Here is a 23937-nt window from a genome sequence, read left to right as displayed (position 1 = left end):
GGGTGGGTGACTCACAGACTGGAGAACACTTATACCACAGAAGTCCACCCACTGGAGTGAACGTAATGAGCCCCACGTCAGGCTTCCCAACATGGGGGTCTGGCAACGGGAGAAGGAATTCTTAGAGAATCAGACTTTGAAAGCTAGTGGGATTTGACTGCAGGACATTGACAGGACTGGGGGAAACAGAGACTCCACTCTTGGAGGGCACACACAAAGTAGTGTGCGCATCAGGACCCAGGGGAAGGAGCAGTGACCCCATAGGAGACTGAACCAGACTTACCTGATAGTGTTGGAGGGTCACCTGCAGAGGCGGGGGTGGCTGTGGCTCACCGTGAGGACAAGGACACTGGCAGCAGAAATTCTGGGAAGTAGTCCTTGGCGTGAGCCCTCCCAGAGTCCACCATTAGCCCCACCAAAGAGGCGGGTAGGCTCCAGTATTGGGTTACTTCAGGCCAAACAACCAACAGGGAGGGAACCCAGCCCCACCCATCAGCAGACAAGCGGATTAAAGTTTTACTGAACTCTGCCCACCAGAGCAACGCCCAGCTATACCCACCACCAGTCCCTCCCATCAGGAAACTTGCACAAGCCTCTTAGATAGCCTCATCCACCAGAGGGCAGACAGCAGAAGCAAGAAGAACTACAATCCTGCAGCCTGTGGAACAAAAACCACATTCACAGAAAGACAGACAAGTTGAAAAGGCAGAGAGCTATGTACCAGATGAAGGAACAAGATAAAACCCCAGAAAAACAACTGTATGAAGTGGAGATAGGCAATCTTCCAGAAAAAGAATTCAGAATAATGATAGTGAAGATGATCCAAGACCTCGGAAAAAGAATGGAGGCAAGGATCGAGAAGATGCAAGAAACGTTTAACAAATACCTAGAAGAATTAAAGAACAAACATCTAGAAGAATTAAAGAACAAACAAACAGAGATGAACAATACAATAACTGAAATGAAAACTACACTAGAAGGAATCAATAGCAGAATAACTGAGGCAGAAGAACGGATAAGTGACCTGGAAGACAGAATGGTGGAATTTACTGCTGCAGAACAGAATAAAGAAAAAAGAATAAAAAGAAATGAACACAGACTAAGAGACCTCTGGGACAACATTAAACCCAACAACATTCACATTATAGGGGTCCCAGAAGGAGAAGATAGAAAGTACCCAAGAAAATATTTGAAGAGATTATAGTCGAAAACTTCCCTAACATGGGAAAGGAAATAGCCACCCAAGTACAGGAAGCGCAGAGTCCCAGGCAGGATAAACCCAAAGAGAAACACACCAAGACACACAGTAATCAAACAGACAAAAATTAAAGACAAAGAAAAATTATTGAAAGCAACAAGGGAAAAATGACAAATAATATATAAGGGAACTCACATAAGGTTAACAGCTGATTTCTCAGCAAACTCTACAAGCCAGAAGAGAGTGGCATGATATATTTGAAGTGATGAAAGGGAAGAACCTACAACCAAGATTACTCTACCCGGCAAGGATCTCATTCAGATTCGACAGAGAAATCAAAAGCTTTACAGACAAGCAAAAGCTAAGAGAATTCAGCACCACCAAAGCAGCTCTACAACAAATGCTAAAGGAACTTCTCTAAATGGGAAACACAAGAGAAGAAAAGGACTTACAAAAACAAACCCAAAACAATTAAGAATATGGTAATAGGAGCATACATATCGATAATTACCTTAAACGTGAATGGATTAAATGCTCCAAGCAAAAGACACAGGCTCTCTGAATGGATACAAAAACAAGACCCATATATATGCTCTCTACAAGAGACCCATTTCAGACCTAGGGACACATACAGACTGAAAGTGAGGGGATGGAAAAAGATATTCCATGCAAATGGAAATCAAAAGAAAGCTGGAGTAGCAATTCTCCTATCAGACAAAACAGACTTTGAAATAAAGAAAATTACAAGAGACAACGAAGGCCACAACATAATGATCAAGGGATCAATCCAGGAAGAAGATATAACAATTATAAATATATATGCAACCAACACAGGAGCACCTCAATACATAAGGCAGCTGCTAACAGCTATAAAACAGGAAATCGACAGTAACACAATAATAGTGGGGGACTTTAACACCTCACTTACACCAATGGACAGATCATCCAGACAGAAAATTAATAAGGAAACACAAGCTTTAAATGACACAATAGACCAGATAGATTTAATTGATATTTATAGGACATTCCATCCAAAAAACAGCAGATTAAACTTTCTTCTCAAGTGCACACGGAACATTCTCCAGGATAGATCACATCTTGGGTGACAAATCAAGCCTCAGTAAATTTAAAGAAATTGAAATCATATCAAGCATCTTTTCTGACCACAACGCTATGAAATTAGAAATCAATTACAGGGGAAAAATGTAAGAAACACAAACACATGGAGGCTAAACAGTACATTACTAAATAACCAAGAGATCACTAAAGAAATCAAAGAGGAAATAAAAAAATACCTAGAGACAAATGATGATGAAAACACGACGATCCAAAACCTATGGGATGAAGCAAAAGAAGTTCTAAGAGGGAAGTTTATGGCAATACAAGCCTACCTCAAGAAACAAGAGAAATCTCAAATAAACAATCTAACCTTACCAACAAACAAAACGCAAAGTTAGTAGAAGGAAAGAAATCATAAAGAGCAGAGCAGAAATAAATGAAATAGAAACAAAGAAAACAATAGCAAAGATCAATAAAACTAAAAGCTGGTTCTTTGAGAAGATAAACAAAATTGATTAACCATTAGCCAGACTCATCAAGAAAAAAAGGGAGAAGACTCATATCAATAGAATTAGAAACGAAAAAGGAGATGTAACAGCTGATACTGCAGAAATACAAAAGATCATGAGAGATTACTACAAGCAACTATATGCCAATAAAATGGACAACCTGGAAGAAATGGACAAATTCTTAGAAAAGCACAACCCTCTGAGACTGAACCAGGAAGAAATAGAAAATATAAACAGACCAATCACAACCACTGAAATTGAGACTGTGATTAAAAGTCTTCCAAGAAACCAAAGTTCAGGACCAGATGGATTCACAGTCGAATTCTATCAACCATTTAGAGAAGAGATAACACCTATCCTTCTCAAACTCTTACAAAATATAACAGAGTGAGGAACACTCCCAAACTCATTCTACGAGGCCACCATCACCCTGATACCAAAACCAGACAAAGATGTCACAAAAATAGAAAACTACAGGCCAATATCACTGAGGAACATAGATGCAAAAATCCTCAACAAAATACCAGCAAACAGAATCCAACAGCATATTAAAAGGATCATACACCATATTGAAGAGGGATTTATCCCAGGGATGCAAGGATTCTTCAATATATGCAAATCAATCAATGTGATACACCAAATTAACAAATTGAAGAATAAAAACCATACAGTCATCTCAATAGATGCAGAAAAAGCTTTTGACAAAATTCAACACCCATTTATGATAAAAACTCTCCAGAAAGTGGGCACAGAGGGAACCTACCTCAACATAATAAAGGCCATATATGAGAAACCCACAGCAAACATCATTCTCAATGGTGGAAAACTGAAACCATTTCCTCTAAGGTCAGGAAGAAGACAAGGATGTCCACTCTCACCACTATTATTCCAATAGTTTTGGAAGTCTTAACCATGGCAATCAGAGAAGAAAAAGAAATAAAAGGAATCCAAATTGGAAAAGAAGAAGTAAAACTGTCACTGTTTGCAGATGACATGAAACTATACATAGAGAATCCTAAAGATGCCACCAGAAAACTACTAGAGCTAAGCAATCAGTTTGGTAATGTTGCAGGATACAAAATTAATGCACAGAAATTTCTTGCATTCCTATACACTAATGATGAAACATCTGAAAGAGAAATTAAGGAAACACTCCCATTTACCATTGCAAGAAAAAGAATAAAATACCTAGGGATAAACCTACCTAGGGAGACAACAGACCTGTATGCAGAAATCTATAAGACACTGATGAAAGAAATTAAAGATGATACAAACAGATGGAGAGATATACCATATTGTTGGATTGGAAGAATCAACAGACTAAAAATGACTATACTATCCAAAGCAATCTACAGATTCACTGCAATCCCTATCAAATTATCAATGGCATTTTTTACAGAACTAGAAGAAAAAATCTTAAAATTTGTATGGAAACACAAAAGAGCCCGAATAGCCAAAGCAGTCTTGAGGGGAAAAAACGGAGTTGGAGGAATCAGACTCCCTGACTTCAGACTATCTACAAAGCTACAGTAATGAAGACACTATGGTACTGGCACAAAAACAGAAATATAGATCAATGGCACAGGATAGAAAGCCCAGAGATAAACCCACACACCTATGGTCAACTAATCTATGACAAAGGAGGCAAGGATATACAATGGAGAAAAGACAGCCTCTTCAATAAGTGGTGCTGGGAAAACTGGACAGCTTAATATGAAAGAATGAAATTAGAACACTCCCTAACACCATATACAAAAATAAACTCAAAATGGATTAGAGACCGAAAAGTAAGACTGGACACTCTAAAACTCTTAGAGGAAAACATAGGAAGAACACTCTTTGACATAAATCAAGGAAGATCTTTTCTGATCCACCCCCTAGAGTAATGGAAATAAAAACAAAAATAAACAAACGGGACCTAATGAAACTTAAAAGCTTTTGCAAAGCAAAGGAAATTACAAACAAGATGAAAAGACAACCCTCAGAATGGGAGAAAATATTTGCAAATGAATCAGCAGACAAAGGATTAATCCCCAAAATATATATACAGCTCATGCAGCTCAATATAAAAAAAACATACAACCCAATCCAAAAATGGGCAGAAGACCTAAATAGACATTTCTCCAAAGAAGACATACATGTGGCCAAGAAGCACATGAAAAGCTGCTCAACATCACTAATTATTAGAGAAATGAAAATCAAAACTACAATGAGGTATCACCTCACACCAGTCACAATGGCCATCATCAGAAAATCTACAAGCAACAAATGCTGGAGAGGGTGTGGAGAAAAGGAAACCCTCTTGCACTGTTGGTGGGAATGTAAATTGATACACCCACTATGGAGAACAGTATGGAGGTTCCTTAAGAAACTAAAAATAGAATTACCCTGTGACCCAACAATCCCACTACTGGGCATATACTCAGAGAAAACCAAAATTCAAAAAGACACATGCATCCCAATGCTCATTGTAGCACTATTTACAATAGCCAGGTCATGGAAGCAACCTAAATGCCCATTGACAAACGAAGGGATAAAGAAGATGTGGTACATATATACAATGGAATATTACTCAGCCATAAAAAGCAACGAAATTGGGTCATTTGTAGAGACATGGATGGGTCTAGAGACTGTCACACCAAGTGAAGTAAGTCAGAAAGAGAAATACAAATATCGTATATTAACGCATATATGTGGAACCTAGAAAAATGGTACAGATGAACCGGTTTGCAGGGCAGAAATAGACACAGATGTAGAGAACAAACGTATGGACACCAAGGGGGGAAAGTGGCAGTGGTGGTGGTGGTGGGATGAATTGGGAGATTGGCATTGACATGTATACACTAATATGTATAAAATGGATAACTAATAAGAACCTGCTGTATAAAAAAATAAATAAAATTCTAAAATTCACACACACACAAAAATACTGATGCCATCAAGCGGTGACAAGAATTTGAAGCAACTGGAACTCTCATACATTTCTGGTGGAAATGTAGAATCATACAGCCATTTTGGATGACAGTTTAGTGGGGTCTTGAAGTTAAAATACACTTATCATATGAGCTAACAACTGCACTTCTAGGTATTTACCTATGAGAACTAAAAACATCTGGCCACACTATGACTTTTACATGAACTTTCACAGCAGTATTTTTTAATAAAAAATCCCCAAACTAGAAACAAACCAAATATCCAATAGCTAGTGAGAAGATGAATACTGTGGTATATCCATACTATGGAATGCAACTCAGCCATAAACAGGAGCAAACTACTGATGTACAAAACAACAATGATGAATCTCAAACCATTATGCTGAAAGAAAGAAACCAAACATGGAAGAGTATCTACTTTATAACTTCTTATATATGAAGGTCTGTATAGATCAAATCTATTCTTTATAGAGTAGACAGAAAAGAGATAAATGTTTGCCTGGGGCCAGAATGGGGAGATCGACTGTGATCAAGGACAATGAAACTTTCTTGGGTGATATATATGTTCTATATATCTATGTATATGGTCTATATCTTGATTCTGATGATGGTTACACAAGCACAGGCATTTATCAAAACTCATTCAACTGTACACTAAAATGTATACATTCTATTGTATGTAAATTATACCTCAATAAAGCTGATTTAAATAAAAACAACAGCCTGGGAACAAATAAAAATGCAAATGGTTATCTTGGAAGAGATGAAAGGTTTTAGGAAAAAAAAATGCTTTTTTTATCCAGTGTTTGACAGACTGCCACGTGTTAGATATATGTATTCAACTTGTTCTGTGACTCCTCAGATGATAAATAAGAATAAGAATGATTTTTGGAGAATATAAATAAAATGTCCTGAAAACTGGAAGTTTTTTAGTTTGATATTTGAAAACTTTCCAAATTTTCTGATTTGATACGATGCTGAAGTCCTCTAACGTTCGGAAAGTTTTGACATCATATTGATTTAGTACAATGAATCTTATTAACAAAATCCTTTGCTAAAATTGATGTTTTGTAATTTCCCTTGAAATATCTGCATTATGAAACCAGAACTTATAATTCTATTCAAATATGCATTAGAATGGAAAAAGCAATGAACTGGGTTCTATCCTTGCCTCTGTGAAACCTAGATATATAAACCTAGGATGAGCTGCCTCCATACAACTCCGTTTTGTAGCGTGTAAAATCGAAGTCTGTGTTACATTTTTTGGATCTCTCCACTAATTAAATCCCTCTATTAACTGCCCTAACTAAAGACTATGATTTTATGTTTGGCTCTAGAAGGATCTGTGTAACCATAAGAGGGCAGTATTCCATTTAAACAATTTCTTACACAATTTCCTGTAAGTGCCCAGTACACTGAAATTACAGGATTTTGAGATTGGCATAATATTTGCTAGTATTAATCCCCTTAGGATTACATTTAAAAAAGTAATTTGTCTTTTTTAAGTATGAATACATAAATTTATCACAGCTAGAGGCAAAAGGGAGTCATCTTACTCTTTCTCTGGCTATCAGGCTTGCATTTACTGAAGTTGAGGAGATCATGCTTCTATCTCATCAGGACTGTAGTATATTAAAACACACTTGTCAACCCAATTAAGGGGGGACATTCTAGGGCTAGGATGTAGATTTATAGAGATATTATTCTATGGATTCTGGGTAAACTGCAATGTTCATGGTTGCAACTAATTCAAAATCAGTGCCAATGTCCCACATCAAAATCACATTTCAGTAACAGGAGGTAAAGTGAGAAAATAAAAGGGTAAAAAGTCATTTTGGATGAGAATTTACTTGGGTCTTACTTGATGCTCAACACATTTTTAAAGGAGTGGAAGGCTTAGAAACTACTGTTACGGCATTTACACCATTTAAAGAAACTGAATATGTATTCCTTAAACAATGAAAGATAATTTATGGAAAATAGAGTCTATCACCATAAAAGGTATTCTAATTTTCTGTATCAGTGTCCCAATTGTTAGCAATTTTATCTGCTTTATAAGCCCATTATCTTACAAGGACAGAAGGCCATGGAAGCTTGCACAGCTCAAGGTTGCAATAACAAATTCATGGTTTATGGACCTAAATCCCCTCTTCCCTCTCTTCTGTCCTTTACACTGGTTTATTATCTCCTGGTTACTCATCTCAACCTAAGAATGTCCCTTTTCTGTCTCCTTGACATTCAGTTCATCCTTCCTCTACATACTGTTAAACTATCTTCTCACTGTCTTAGAAAACCACCTCCATCTTCTATAGTTAGAGGAAAAGAATGTTTAATAGTTTAGAAAGGAAAGGTCCAAGCACAGGGAAATCAAGGAACATTTACCAGTTCTAGGTTATGCCCATTCCCAAAGGATAACCTGTCATCCTCTTGGCTTACTAGGGATATCTGAAGAATCCATTTGACTTGCTTAAAATCACTGTTTTCATTACACGCATTATTGTGCATGGCTTCTCACAATAATGGAGTGAATATAAGCAAATGATCAACACAATGAATCATACGAGAATCATCTTTTCTTTGAAAAGAACATTTATACCTGAAATAGAGAGCCTTGCTTGGTCAAAATTATCCATAGGATGACACAGCAGAACTTACAAGTTGAGGGAATTTAGAGACGCTATATAAGTTCGCGCCTTGCTACAAGACCAGACGGAAGCCATGCCTAAAAATGAAAAAAAAAGTCATTTGATCACAAATGTTACTCTAATTTTACTCTGACTCTATTTTGATATTTAAAATTTATTCTGATGTAGTGTTAGGATGTTAAAATGTAAATTGCTTTTATCCTGACCTTCTGTTTTATTGTTTCTCCTCAGCTTTTATTTCAGAATTGTTATTGCTATGGAAATGTTAACTTCCTGTTTGTATTTCTGGCACCCTGAAGGGCATGGAAGTTGGCCAGTTTAAGCTTTATTAGGTAGCTACTGAGAGATAAATGTCTGCAGCATTTTTGTTTTGTTTTGCTGCAGTTCACTAAATGAAAATCTGTCCATTAAAAGTAAACTGTGCGGTCAATGCTACAGCAATGCCTCCCTTTTCTACCAGTAGCACACTACAAACCTTAAGCTAATTTAGGTTAATTATGAAGATCCACTATTGCTGCATCTAAGCCCATATGAACTTGAAACTAACCAGTCCCAAAATTTGTATGCCAGATGAGAGCCATGGGTAAGGTCGGATAGCAGATGAGAGCCATGGGTAAGGTTGGATAACCTTTCCAGATGTGTTTCATCACGGCTGCTACCCATTGGAGGGAAATCAGAGTGGAGAGTTGAGACTTTGGCTTTCCAGGTTCATAAACCTGGTTTTGTGAGTTTACCTAAGTTTTACCTCTGATGCTTCTTATAAACAGGAACATAACTTTACTGATTACTAAGGGAGATACCGAGAACAGTGGGAATGAACAACTCTAGTGATCAGAATGCTTGTGCCCCATAGCCCTTCATTCACAGTCTTTACTAGGAAAAAGGCAATTAGAAAACTGACTTAGTGATAGAAAGTTGCTCGATGAGAGAGCAGTAAAGGGAACTGAACGTCCTTAAAGGAATTATCTTAATTAAAGGAAGATACACCTCTCGGCAGTGATCAGAACATGGTACTTTGGTCTGCTTTTCTCGATGATGACAGAATAGTTATTAGCAGAAATCTGTATTCTCTTTTTTCTTCTTTCTGTAGAGCTTGCATTTGTCCTAACAAACTTCCCCTTTATTTAACCAAGTAGGTCATTTTATGTAAATTGCACTAACAAAACAGACAGTCCTTGCTCCATGGAGCTTTAATTTTAGTGGTGAAAAACAGACAATTAAATGTGGTATATAATATTTTATGTGGTTAAAAAACAATATTGAAAATAAAAATAAAGAAGAGGAAGGAGGCAGAGAGCAATGCAGGAATTGCTGTTTTAGATGGCATGATCCAGAAAGACCTCTCTAAAAAAATGACGTTGGAGCAAAATGACATTGAATTAAGTGAAAGGCAGGTCAGAGATGTATCTAGGGAAAGAAGTTTCCAGGTACTGAAACAGGTGTACTTACTATGGTGACATCACCATAGCCCAACACTTTCTATATTGGGAAAACCAAATTAAAGTTACTACCGATGGTATCCTTGAAAGAGGAAAAGAGTCCCAAAAGGACACTGTGTGATTGAGGATTTGGTTTGGTGATGGATAAGGAAACCGATTATTGACAGCCATCATCTACCTAGGGTACATTTTCCTTGTACCATTTGGAATTACTTATTGTCACTCAGGGTCCCACCAGAATATTAGGCTAAATTTAGGAAGGTTTGATAAGGCATTATTTACACTGCTGTGCAGTACCCTGAGAACTTGACCCTCATAGGCCCTCGAAAATGAGGAGATGGCATGATTAATGAAACTCAGAAGAAGAGAATGATAGCTTGAGACAAGCTATCATCTTTGGTAAAGAAACCCAACCATTCCCAGGTGACCCTGCAAAGAGGGATGTAGTCCATGAAGATCAGCATCCCCAGGATGGGGGTGGGGTTTGGGGGAAGGGATGAAAAGATAGCAGGCACACCTTCTTTCCCTTTTTGATTGCCAGTCTGAGACCCTACAGAGATTAAAATGTGGTGTTCCAGTCCTACACACTCAACCTAACACTTACGCAACTGCCCCTTCCCTGATGAAGGCTCAACATGCCTAAGGTTGACCTTATATCAAGTTGTTTCTGATAACAATGGAAATATAAAGACCAGTAGACAGAGATAGTGCTAAACATGGCTTAATCTTTGGCCACAACAAAGTCAGACTCCATGCAAATCTCAAAGAAAAATCAAGGACTATAAAGAGAAGGAGTTTTGGGTCTAATACTTGAGTGCAAGTCATACCTGTGACAAGTACTATCTTTGTGATCATTGATCAAGTTGCTTAATCTCCTTGCACTCCACTTTCTTTATCTATAAAATGAGCATCATTATAGTTCTTACACATAACATTATTGGGAGGATAAATAAATATATGATGGATGCAATGGAAGGGGCATTGTAACCCTCAAAGATGCATAATGCTTTCTCCCACAGATAGAAGAGCAAAAAGAAGTACTTAGTCATACCTGCTTTAGAAGGAAAAAGGAAAAGGCATGAACACATAATAAGAGTCCACTATGCCCTAGACACTGCTTAACATATATTATTTAATTCTTTGAACACCACCTATAAGATGTTAATATTACCATTTTACAGGTAAGAAAACTGGGGTTCAGAGAGACCAAACAATTCACTCAAGATCACACATCTTGTAAGCGTCAGGGCCAAGATTCCTAATGAAGCAACATGAATCTCAAGACGATGTTTTTATTCCTGACGTCATCAATTCTGATTAAGCTACTCCAAGAACACAGAAAAACTGTATGCTTCATTTCAAACCACTCCTGGGCATAAAGAAGAAGCTCATCAACAACTAACTTAGAGTCCTTCCTCTCCCTCTCTCTGTGAGATGCCCAGAAGAACACTCTGCTAGGTAGTGGCCAGGACTGGGGCATCTCTGCTGAGCCCAAGGTGCTGACTGTTAGATTCAATATGAAAGGGTGTTCTTCATTGACTTTCAAAGTGCTGAACTGCCAACACTCCTTCTCATGTGGGAGCAGGCAGAACTGCAACAGGGACCTCTGCCTTTCCACCTTGGTGGGACCAGGCGTCCACATCACAGAGCTCAGGTCCGCTGCCAGGAACCCAGTGAGGATCACCACCATGCTTGACCAAATGCCATTTGTTTCCAGAAAGGGAGGAAAGTAAATAGCCTTTTGATTTGTTGCTTCTCAGCTTCTTCTGAAAGCTACCCTAAAGGCTATAGTTCAGGTGGGTCTAATACAGCCAGAGTATATGTATGGTAAATCAGGCTGGGAAACATTCAATTTTATTTTGGTCTAGTGGGATGGTGGTGGCTAGGCAGAGTGTGAGTTCATGTGAGTGGAGTGAACAGGGCATGGGTTCCATTAAAGAGGGCCATTTTGTTGGGTGCAGTCATGACATGTTGGGTCAGGGAACTCAGTGCAGAAGCATCGATAATGGTGCCACAGCCAGGCAGGAATCACACCTTCAGGCATGCCCAGAACCAGTATCAACCAGGTTACATCCACTGTTCCCAACCAATCTTTGGTTCTTGGGTAGGGATAACTATTCTTTGCCCTTCTGTCTTTGTATGAAGAGTTTTGCCCAGCCCAACTTCACGGTTTTTTCTCTCCAGCAGGGCTGTGAAACTTTTCTGATTGTTTTTCTCAGTTTTGGAAGGGTAGCAGCCTCAGCATAATTGTGAACTCCATGAAGGCAAGGACTCTGTCTCCCCCTTCACCATGATATTCACCCTGCATAGCATCTAGATGTGATAGTAAACTTTTGTTAAATGAGTAAATGAATTACCCCCATGACCTCACCTCTCATCCAACCTGACAAGTTACTGTGTGTTAAGTGCTTTACATGGGATTCCTAGCAGTCTAGTTTGTTTGGTAGATACAAACAGCTCCAAAATATATCAGTGGCTTAAAACAACAAAGGTTATTTCAGGTCCGCTGGTGGATGAGCACCATATCACCTTCAGGCTAGGACCCCACAGGATGCAGAAGTCACCATGTTGAACCCTGACGTTGCTGAAGAAGACAATGAGCCAGTGAATCGAATCCTGGCTCTTAAAGGGCTCCTCCCAGAAATGACATGTGTCAGTTTTGCTCATATGTCATTGGCCAAAGTGAGTCACTTGGTCATCACCCTCACTCCACAAGGGGTGAGAAAGTTCAGTCTTAACCCAGAAGAGAAGAGAACCAGACTATTTGTGAACATCTCTATGACTTTCATCCACATATTATTTCATATAAACCTTATAATTCATCTAGAACAAAGATGCTATTATTGGTCCTACTTTGTTTTTATTGAGGTGTAGCTGATTTACTATGCTGTGCTCATCTCTGCTGCAGAAAGTGACTCAGTTCTACACAAGGATCTTGAGGTTTAACAAGGTTAATGAGTTGATCAAGAAAATCAAACGGTGAAGCCTGGCTTCAAGTGTAATCACTTAACCAATCTGTCGAATCTTGCTATCACTGGAGTCTGGCAAGCTCTGTAAGGGGAGACACAGTGAATTCTCAGGGTGTCTAGGATTCATCAAGGGTCTGTGCTTGAAATCATTAAGCTTAACCTTATAGTCTGAGTCCCTGTAGGCAGTACCTCTGCTCTCTGACTTATCCTTTCTCTTTATTGGAAGAACTTGCTGTTCCTTGAGGAGGATGATAGCTACTTATTTAAGACATTAAACATCAGCCATCATCCCTTCCATGGCTAGTATTTTAGAAGTTATCCAGCAATGGCAATTTTCTTATTTGCTGGTGGTAGATAATATTCATGGAATTATTATGAAATTCATATTTATTCTTTCCATAACACACTGGAGCAGCTCAGACATCAGAGAACTGCAAATTCAGTCTGTGGTTCACATTTTTCTTTCCACGTAGACAGAGAAAAATGTTTCCCAAATGCTGAGATTAAGATGTGGACTTAGCTTGTTGGGGATGAAACATCAGTGGGCTGATGACCTGAAGACTATTTCTGTGGAATCAAATGAGCTTGTTAAAAATAAATTGTTGGTCTAAAACACCGTCACAAACCTTTGACATGATCAGAGGTCACTATCAGCTGACTATTTATTTAGATAATTTATTAGGGTTGGCGTAACAGCCACAGAAACTCACTCTAGCCAACTTGTGTAAATGAAGGAATTTGTTAAGTCCTGGGCAGTTCAAAAAATCAAAAGAAAAGCAAACTACCAAGGCCCTGGAAGGAATGGAAACAGTGCATCTCTGGGGATCAGGCCTACCACCATCAGTATTCATCAGCTCCAAACATCTTTCCTCTGGGGGGTCTCTCCACTCCAGATTCTGATGCCCAGGGTACTGGGAGAAAGGTTCAGAAAGGTATTGCATGGATCATGTATGTCTATTGCTCACAGTGCCTGGCAGATGTTAGCAGCTCAATAAATTTTTGTTGAATGAGTGAATAAATGAATGGCCAAGGTCTCTGAGCCTCATATCACTCAATCAAAAAAATAAAATAAAATTTGATGATTCTATGAAGTCTGTATTAGTTGCCTATCATTGCTGTAACACGTTACCACAAATTAGTAGCTTAAAAACCCCACAAACTTATTATCATATGGTTTTGGAGGTCACAAGTTCAAAATGAGTCTTACAGGGCTAAAATCAATGTATCACCAGGTTGTGTCCATGTCTTGGCTATTGTGAACTGTGCTGCAATGAACATTGGGGTGCATGTGTCTTTTTAAATTATGGTTTTCTCTGGATATATGCTTAGGGGTGGGATTGCTGGATCATATGGGAGTTCTATTTTTAGTTTTTTAAGGAACCTCCATACTGTTCTCCATAGTGGCTGTACCAACTTACATTCCCACCAACAGTGTAGGAGGGTTCCCTTTTTTCCACACCCTCTCCAGCATCTATTGTTTGTAGACTTTTGATGAAAGCAAACTAAATGTCCATCGACAGAGGAATGGATAAAGAAGACGTGGTACATATATAATGCCAACATGGATGGACCTAGAGATCATCATACCAAGTGAAGTAAGTCAGACAGAGAAAGACAAATATCATATGATATCACTCATATGTGGAATCTAATTTTTAAAAAATGATACAAATGAACTTATTTACAAAACAGAAACAGATTTTCAGGTATCAAATACAAAATTATGGTTACTCAAGGGGAAACGTGGTTGGGGAGGGATAAATCAGGAGCTTGGGATTAACATACACACACAACTATACATAAGATAGATAACCAACAAGGACCTACTGTATAGCACATGGAACTCTACTCAATATTCTGTGATAAACTATATGAGAAAATAGTCTGAAAAAGAATGAATATAGGTATATGTATAACTGAATCACTTTGCTGTACCCCTGAAACTAACACAACATTGTAAATCAACTATAATCCAATAAAATTTTAAAAAATAAAATCAATGTATCATCAGGGTTGGTTTATTTTGGAGACTGCAGGGGAGAATCAGTTCCTTGCTTCTACCAGACTCTAGATGCTGCTGGCATTACTTGGCTTATGGCTCCATCACTCCAATCTCTGCTTATGTTGTCACAATTCCTTCTACCAACTTTGATCCTTTTGCCTCTCTCATAAGAATCTTTATGATTAGATTGGACCCACCCAACAATCCAGGATAATCTTGTCATCTCAAGATTCTTAATTTAATCAAATTTGCAAAGTCCCTTCTACCTTGTAAAGTTAAGGTATTCACACGTTCCGGGTAATAGGATGTGAACACCGTCGGGGGACTATTATTTGGCCCACCATAAGACCCTTTTCAATTCTGAAATTCTGTAATGTTCTCATTGCTGATATTGATACTAGGAACCATGGGGACCATCTGGCCCTGTTGTATGTGGAGCTTACAGTCTATTACAAACAAAGTTGGCAAAGCTGTCTAATGGTAAATCAGGGCTACTGAAAGAGAATTTACATATCAGGTGATTCCTGTCTGTTGGATGAACCAGATGGCTCATTGTCTATGCCAAACATTTGTGGATAAGAGCAAAGATTTTTGTTACAGCATTTCTACTAACTCCACCCCAAAATGGCATCACTATGAGAGGACATGGTCTAAAGAAATCACTCACGTGGAATTCTCACATCCCCAGAAGGGAGTCTGACTCAGGGCCAGACTAAGAACCATAGGAGACTCCCAAGCACTGAAAAGCTTATTAAAGATTATCGTGCTCCATTTCCATTTGTAATTAAAAAGAAAAAACCTCTAAAGTACAGAATAAATATAGAGAACTAAGACAAATATCTAACGTTATCTATGATGACTATTGAATGCTTGTTCTGAAATATCTCTATCAAACAATTTTAAGAATTGCCATTTTCTTCTCCTGCCTTCTTGCTGATGCATAAATGCATTCTTAATCCTCTTGTTGGACAGTGCAGCCCATAATATTCATGACCTACCAGAAATAATACCATCCTTAATAAACCAAGCCAGTAATTTCTACATGTCATTTTATGATACCTAAGGCTTTTACTAATACAATTAAGAGGGACTCTGGCATTCTAAATGCTAATATAATTATTTATATTAAATATGGACCCCAAATTTATAACACCTAGGACCTAAAACAAAATCCCACTATGGATCTCAGGCTTTAAAATGTTGTATCTATTAAACAACATGCCTTTATTTACAATCACTCATGTTTTCATTTTTTTATCAAAGATATTATTTGACTTCACATCTGAGCCTCTGAGCAGCCTGAGATACTAACAGTTGACATTGTTTGAACAACCACTTTATGTTGGTGTATCAGCAAATACTTTATACGTTTTTAATCTAATACGTAATACATAATTAAATCCCCAAATTACTACAGGCATTATTATTATACTCATTGTAATATGAGTAAACTGAGGCTCAGAGTGGTTAATTAATTTGATGCAGGTCACACAACAGAGCAGAAATTTGAATCCAAGGAGTTGGTCTCTTAACCATTATACTCTGCTAATTCCCAGTTTTCCCATACAGGTTAGCTGTCACAGTAGTCAGATTTGCAAGGGCTGTCTATGCAGCCTTTGTTTTCTCTCTGTTTCTTTTCTTTCCATTTCTTTTCTTTTTTCTCTCTTTTTTTGAGAGTAAACTTATGATTTCCAACAGTCTAATGGTTTGAACCAGACCTGTACATCACAATAACTCAAAGAAGTGTTTTCAGGTATGTTTTTGCCAGGGCCAACCACAGAGCTTCTGATTTGGCACACTAAGGCAAGTAGACGCCTGTGTGTAGGTAGAAGATCCCTGCATAACTCTAACATGGACTCCTGAGGAAGAACACTGCATCAGGTCTTATTAGATACTGAAAGGAGGGCAGAAATTGCATCGCCCTGGACGAATCTACAAATCAAGGACCTGGACGAATCTACGAACTCCAAGTGGTGTTAGAAAATTGGTCAACAAAAGCATAACAACTTCAAAAAGCTTGTGAATCTAGTCTAGATGGAAAGAAAACTTAACAGCAGAAATGTGGCACCTGGCTTGACACCTCATAGTAAACACCATGAAACCGGAAACATTTCACCATGAAACTGGAAATAATCAACCACCCATGGTCGTTTGTAGCCCCTTTTCCTGAGTTATTACATGTCTTCACATTCATGAGAAGAAAAGTAGGGTGGAACGGAGAAAAAGAATAAAACTCTAGATAAAAGAAAAAAAAAAACCCACTGGAAATACATTATGGTTGGAGCTAAATAGTCCCAGTTATTTATTAAAAAATGGAGCAATCTCTTCAAAGAAAGAGCAATGGGAAATAAACCCATAACTTTTATTCACCTCTAATGCTTTCTGTTCTCCAGACAAGCTCTCACAATTTTGCAAAAGGGTTTAGCAGTCTTAAAAAGACATGGCGAGAGGTTATTTCGAAGGATCGGTGTGTTGTGACATGCTCATACTGATTTTGCAGTCTCTCTGCATACTTCATATGAATTATTTAAAATAACCCACACCCTACCAACACAATGACTTGCCTCTTCTTTCATTCTCTATTTAATATTCTTGTTGCTGTTGTTATAGTCAGAAGACAACCTTCTGGCTTTCTGTTTTGTTTGTACTTGTGAGAAAGGCAAAGGAAGTTTTTTTTTAAAAATGTTAATGTCTGCTTGTATATATAGTTGATTTTTTTTAAATGCACTACTTTGGTGTCCTCTTCTGCTTCTTTTTCTTGTGAGTTTCCATGTGTAATCAACAGACACTAAGTACATCATTAGGACATACTAAATTTTTTCCATAGCCCTGGGGCCATCTTGCGCTCTGTTTTTTTTCATTAGAGCCCCACACATGGTGTTTTCAGTAAACTTTCATTTCCTAGGATCTGGTCTTTTTCCACTGAACTCATATTTTTCCCTGATTTCCTTTTAGATTATAAAACTGTTGCCAAATTAGACATGGTTTTTAGAAAAACACCACCACTACCTCTCCTGATGTTGAATTAGTATTTAATTCAGCCACCCAGTAGGAATATCAACAGTCACCCATTCAAGTGACAAAATTAAAAATTTTTTCATCCAGTCACGGCCTGGAAAGAATAACTGATTTTACTACTCAGTTACCTGACTTGACACTGATTTTCCATTTCCATGACAATGATCCCACCATCAGCAAATATCAATTGAATGCCTACAATTCAGAAAGCAAAGGGCGGTGCCCAGGTCTGAGTATGAGGTCCATTAATAACTCCCCACTCCTTCCTTTCCTGTTTGGAAGACATAGTTGGAGGCTTACCCAGCAACCACACCATTCCCCGCTTCCCCACTCCCCCTTCACACGCACACTTCCTCCCAGCAGACAGAATCTGCCATGCAACATGGAGACTGAAAATGCCAGGTACATGCTTTCCCAGCCTCCCATGGCACCAGCCATGGCCACTGTGACCTGAAGGGAAGTCTGCTGAGACTGGGGTAAGAAACAGGGGAAACAGGGCAAAAGAACATGGTTCTTCTCTTTGATTAAAAGGATTTTGAGAAAAGTTACCCCCTTTCAACTTTTTAAGATACAATTGTTTAAAAAAAATGCTGAGGGATTAGGCAGCCATCTTGCAATCATGAAGGAAAAAGCTGAAGACCAGAAAGCAATATTCTGAGGAGGACCAAGCCAAGACGCAAGAAAGAGATGGAGTTCTCAATGATGTTTTGAGCCATGGCGCCAAACCTGGAATTTTCTTGTCCCTGCAATTTATATTATGCGGAATAATGATTGCATTTCTTATCAAATCCATCTTCAAATGGCTAGTCTGTATTTTGCAGTTGAAGGTATCCCAACTAATATACCTGCTTAATTCTTCTTCTTTCAAAATTCAACTGAGACATCAATGCCCTATGAAATTTCCCTCAATAACATCTTTGGCCCACCCCATAGCAACCTCACTCCCATCCCCATCCAGGTGGAACAAAATGACCCTTACTTTCAATTCCCATGTTACCCTGGCATACAGATGCTTATTTTCTTACAAAACTTAGATCCTCAAAGCTCCCTCTCATTCACTAGCTCTCAAGTCCAATGCAACAGGGTCTAGTTGATGTGACCACTTGCCCCATCTGTTGGCGGCAGGCAGAGTTAAATGTCTTTACTAAGAGGGAGAATGTCTGCTCACACCTAGGAAGGACAATGACAGTAGTTGAAAGTTCAGAAGCAGAGGAAATTCTTTGTTGCTCTATATTGAAGCCATCAACGTATCTGTCTCCTCTTCAAGATCGTAAGCACTTTGAATGAATGGATTGTGTCTTTCTGCAGAAAGTTTAGCAATAGTAGATCCTCAATAATTGCTTGTTAAAATAAGCTGATAATTATAGAATTTAAATGTTAAAGCTGAATGACACCTTAGAGATTATTTAATATAACCTCCTAATTTTATAGGTAAGGATATTGAGGACTGGAAAGTTTAAATAACCTTCCCAATTTGTAAAATAGGGGCAAAGCTAGAACTACTACCAAAATCTCCTAATCCAGTGTTCTTTCTATTCCACCAGACGTATGAATGCATTTGTAATCTAGGTGGACAGAAAGGATACTTCAAAAACATAACTAAAAACGCATGCAGATACAATAAGCGTCACATGCTGTTGCAAGAGGGGAGACAATGTTTTGGACTCGGATGGATGGTGGACATTAGCTATTACCCATGTCAGGTAGCACAGTACTATGGATTCTTGGACTTGTTGCCCTCACCTTTTGATATCAGCTTGTAGTGGGCATCCCTGACTTTCCAGTCTAAATTTGGAGAACATCCCATTTATTTTCTCCACAGCGACATTTTCACTTCTCTCAATTTACCACATAACACTGCACATTTATTTATGTGCTTATGTGTTCACTTGTTTGTTTAATTTGCATCTTCTCCAGAATAGCAAAAGCCATGTCTATTTTGTCCCTGACTCTACATCCAGTACTTCACAGAGCCACTGATAATTAGTAGACACTCAGTATCCAATCAGTCATTAACTTATTCAGCAACATTCCAGATGATGGGAGTACAAAAATGAAGAAGAAAGGCAAAAGTCCTGCCCTCTTGGAGCTTATAGTCTATTTGGGGAAGACAGAAATTAAGCAATATAACATAAGCACAATACTGCATATTTACGGAATTTCAGATGCCACCAACTTGAAGATGCATTGTTACTTCTATGTGTGAACAAAGAAAAAGACATCACAAACTTTGCCATGCCATTGGTATTTTTCGATGCATCATAACCTCAGAGAGTTCCTTGAATTGATGAATGAATTAGGTTGGAATTAGGTCTGGAGGGATAGTGGAATATCAGAGAAGTGGGTAGTCATAAAGAACTGATATATTAATCAAGAACTAACCTTGTATTTACAAGGTATGTAGTAACTTTGGTGGCAGATATATCCTGACCCCAGCCCTGGCAATCATTTGTTGTGTGGGCTTGAGCAAGTTCTTGAGTCTCAGTTTCCTAATTTGGAAAATGGGTACTATAAAATGTGACATTTCAGATAATGTATGTAAAAAGATCCTGAACTTAATGGAGACTCAATAAATGATGGTAGTTTTTATTACCTTTATCATTTTACTCAGCAACTCCTCAGGTGAATTCTAGTTGATATCCTGTTTATTTTAACTGTTGGACCCTTGTCTTGATTTGCCAGTTCTGGGCTTCCCCACCTCCCACACCTCCCGCCCCCATGACCTCCCACAGACTCTGTGCTCATCTCGTGCACCTTCTGTTTCAACATGTTACTTGTCTGTCTTCCCTACTAAATTATAAATTCCTTGAACATTTGAACCCTGACTTATTTATATCCATCATATCCAGAATACAATGCTTGGAACCTAGAAGGTTCTTATAATTTGTTGACTGAATGTGAGACCAAATATATTTTTGTTGGGGAAAGGGCCTTCCAGGTAAAGGAAAAGTTTTTATAAAAGCCCTGGTGGCGCTTCCCTGGTGGCGCAGCGGTTGAGTCCGCCTGCCGATGCAGGGGACGCGGGTTAGTGTTCCGGTCCGGGAAGATCCCACGTGTCGCGGGGCGGCTGGGCCCGTGAGCCATGGCTGCTGAGCCTGCGCGTCTGGAGCCTGTGCTCCGCAACGGGAGAGGCCACAACAGTGAGAGGCCCACGTACCGCAAAAAAAAAAAAAAAAAGCCCTGGTGATAGATACATTAGGCATCCATCTATTCACTCAACAAAACTTCTTTTGAGTGTTAACTGGCAATAGATTCAGAGACAATTACCGCTCCTTGGAGCACAGGGAACATCCCATGGAATAAGCAGGTTAGTCCTCATCTTGGGCTTTCTCCATCACACTAGTTAATCTCTACCATAGGTGGTTACTCATCCAGTTTGATTTGCATGTGCTGTTCCAGCAGTCCCTCTCCATGGAAAGCTGTTAACTTTATAAGGTTTTAAAGAGACTGCAGATGTTTCTCAACACTTTTTCATGGGTGCCAGAATTTACGTCCACCACTGCTCCATGGAAGGGCTGCCTTTTAGGTAATGCAAAACAGCAGGGGGGGATCGATCTGCCTGCTTCCTTCAGACAGGTGTGCCTCGGAGAGCATGAGATCAGCTGTAGGCCCATGCACTGACATGCCAACCTGCAAAGTCACTTCTCTGAAAATGCTTTAGCTTTTTTCATTACTTGAGAACTAAGCAGGGCATTAAAAAATGTCCAAAACCAAACTCCCCATTGAAATTTTGAGGTCTCTCTAAGCAAAAATAATCTTATCCTGGTTTCGCAGGTCAAGAAACCATTAGAAAGGAATCATCCCAGCTGCCCAAAAATGGTCTCGAGTCCAACCGCCGAGGCGCCAAAGCCAACACCACGTTGACGCAGATGGATAGCCAGCCAGAAAAGGTAGAGCGCCTGTGTTAGGCTCTCTCTGCTCCTGCAGCCCGGGAGTGGAGGGAGTGGAAGAAGGGAGGAGAGGAAGGCAGACCAACAAAATCAACATAGTGCAACATGTCTCATAGTCAAGTCAGCCATGGCAGGGTCTTATAATGCTGTTCACCAGTTTTTGCATCGTGCAGACAGAGCCAGCTCCTGTATCAGATGAGCCACTTATAATCTTCCATCTTGGTACCTGCCCACAGGCCTCAAATAATCAGACAAGGAACAGTTCTGATGAGAGTTGAAAATACCCTTTAACCTATAGAAGCTTACTATCAAATGATGGGTAATAGCTTGAATTCGGTTAAGCAGAAACAGCTAGCAAAATATAATGGAGCATGGAAGTTGTGAATCTAGAGTTCAAGCTCTTGCTTTAATTTCAAGTCTATTTCTTGCTAACTTTGCCACCTGGGACTGGTCTCTGGTCCTCTCTGAGTGCTGCTTTCCTAATTTTTCTAATTTTCTAATAGAAATCCTTAACTTATCTACCTGTCAGTTATTGGTCAAAGGTTAAATGATTAAATGATCTCATGATATCCTGTTGATTTAAAAGAACTGTACAGGGACTTCCCTGGCGGTCCAGTGGTTAGGACTCCTTGCTCTCACTGCCGAGGGCTAGGTTCAATCCCTGGTCGGGGAACGAAGATCCCACAAGTCTCGGGGCCATAAATAAATAAATAAACAAACAAAAATTTTAAAAAGAACCGTACAAATGTTGGATTGTGTCTTATGGCTTAAATGATAAAATAAGAGGGTATATTTAAAGTTAGCATGACAATATAGATATACTTTAGGAATAAGAATATCATTCTTATTTAAACTTCTGATGCAGTTTGGAATGGAAAGCAGATTTTGTTTCCAGACAAGTAGCTTTGCAGAGTGGTTCACAGGGGGTCCATATTTTCCCATCCCCTTCCTCCTAATCCTTCTCTGGGAGCAAACAGGATAATCTTTTGATCTTTCTGCTTTATTGGCAATGTATATGGTGTGGCTAGAAAAATATGAGGCAAAAATGAGGCAAAGAACGGCTCCTTTACATTTTGCACTGTCTTGCTTTAAGGACTCAGTGACATAAGGTATGGAAAAAGTACTTCAAAAAGAATAAAGTGAAAAAAAAAGAGGGTAAAAAAAAGAATAAAGTGGTTTACAAATGATCTCTTAAGCACAGTTTTGATCATGTTCAAAAACCCTTTGAGCCTCCATTGCCCATAAAACTACAGTAGCACCCGGCATTCAAAGTCATCCACACTTCCTCAGCCTCTTCCTTCTCTGCTGCTTTAGCACAAAGACAAGGTCCTCTGTACCTGCACCTCTCACCTGTCCTCTGCTGGGACCATGCACCCTGCACTACCCATTCTTCCATCACCACCACCAACACACCCCACCCCTGCCCATGTCTGGGCCTCCAGGAGCCTAGTTTTTCCTGCCTGGAATCCATTTCCTTCTCATATCTGCCTCTTAAAAGCCTGCTCATTTTTCAGGACCTCCCTGGTGGCCCAGTGGGTGGGACTCCACGCTCCCAATGCAGGGACCCCAGATTCAATCCCTCATTGGGGAACTAGATCCCGCATGCGTGCCGCAACTAAGCCCGCATGCCACAACTAAGACCCAGCGCAGCCTAAATAAATAAATCATAATTTTTAAGAAGCCTGCTTATTTTTCAAAGCTCTTCTCTTTCAGGAAGCCTTTTCAGGTAGCCTCCCGCCCCATCCCCCCCACACACCATCAATCCCATTTCAAATGTATCCTTCCTACCCCCTCAACTCCTAAAGACTTCATACCATATTCGTATCATTATGCCTTCTGACCTCCTGTACCACTTCTTTGCTGTAATTTTTTTAAAGCATGTGTAATAGTGGAAGCCAAGCTCTGATTAAGAGACCAGGTGATAAACTCCCAGAAGGCAAGGAAGACACCTGGACATCCACTTCCCATAGGTTTCCTCAGTGCTTGCACAGGATTGAACCCTTTGCAGGCACTCCTGGATGCGTATGCCTCAGCTGATTTGACTGCCATGGTTGCTGGGGGAGACTTTCTGCTTTAAATATCTAGTTTAGGGCTTCCCTGGTGGCGCAGTGGTTGAGAGTCCACCTGCCGATGCAGGGGACGCGGGTTCGTGCCCCAGTCCAGGAAGATCCCACATGCTGCAGAGCGGCTGGGCCCGTGAGCCATGGCCGCTGAGCCTGCGCGTCCGGAGCCTGTGCTCCACAACGGGAGAGGCCACAACAGTGAGAGGCCCGCG

At 39.4% G+C, this 23937-nt stretch overlaps 1 protein-coding gene across 2 annotated transcripts in view; it reads right to left on the bottom strand.

Annotated features, from left to right (window-relative positions):
• The window catches only part of COLEC10 (collectin subfamily member 10), a 170071-nt gene that overhangs the window by 108126 nt on the left and 38008 nt on the right, over nucleotides 1-23937 (bottom strand). The window contains exon 3 of one of the 2 annotated variants that reach the window (XM_027092531.1): nucleotides 8296-8421. The exons of the other annotated variant lie outside the window; for it this stretch is intronic. Coding sequence (XP_026948332.1) covers nucleotides 8296-8332 — 37 coding nt within the window. The 5' untranslated portion in view covers nucleotides 8333-8421. The remainder of the gene's footprint in view (nucleotides 1-8295; nucleotides 8422-23937) is intronic. 2 annotated transcript variants of the gene reach the window in all.

This window comes from Aethalodelphis obliquidens, unplaced genomic scaffold (assembly GCF_003676395.1).
Source record: "Aethalodelphis obliquidens isolate GAN/ISIS:26980383/991018 unplaced genomic scaffold, ASM367639v1 scaffold79, whole genome shotgun sequence".
In the NCBI taxonomy this organism is placed as follows: domain Eukaryota; kingdom Metazoa; phylum Chordata; class Mammalia; order Artiodactyla; family Delphinidae; genus Aethalodelphis; species Aethalodelphis obliquidens.
The sequence above is the reverse complement of the archived record's forward strand: the minus strand, read 5'-3'. Positions and strand labels throughout refer to the sequence as shown.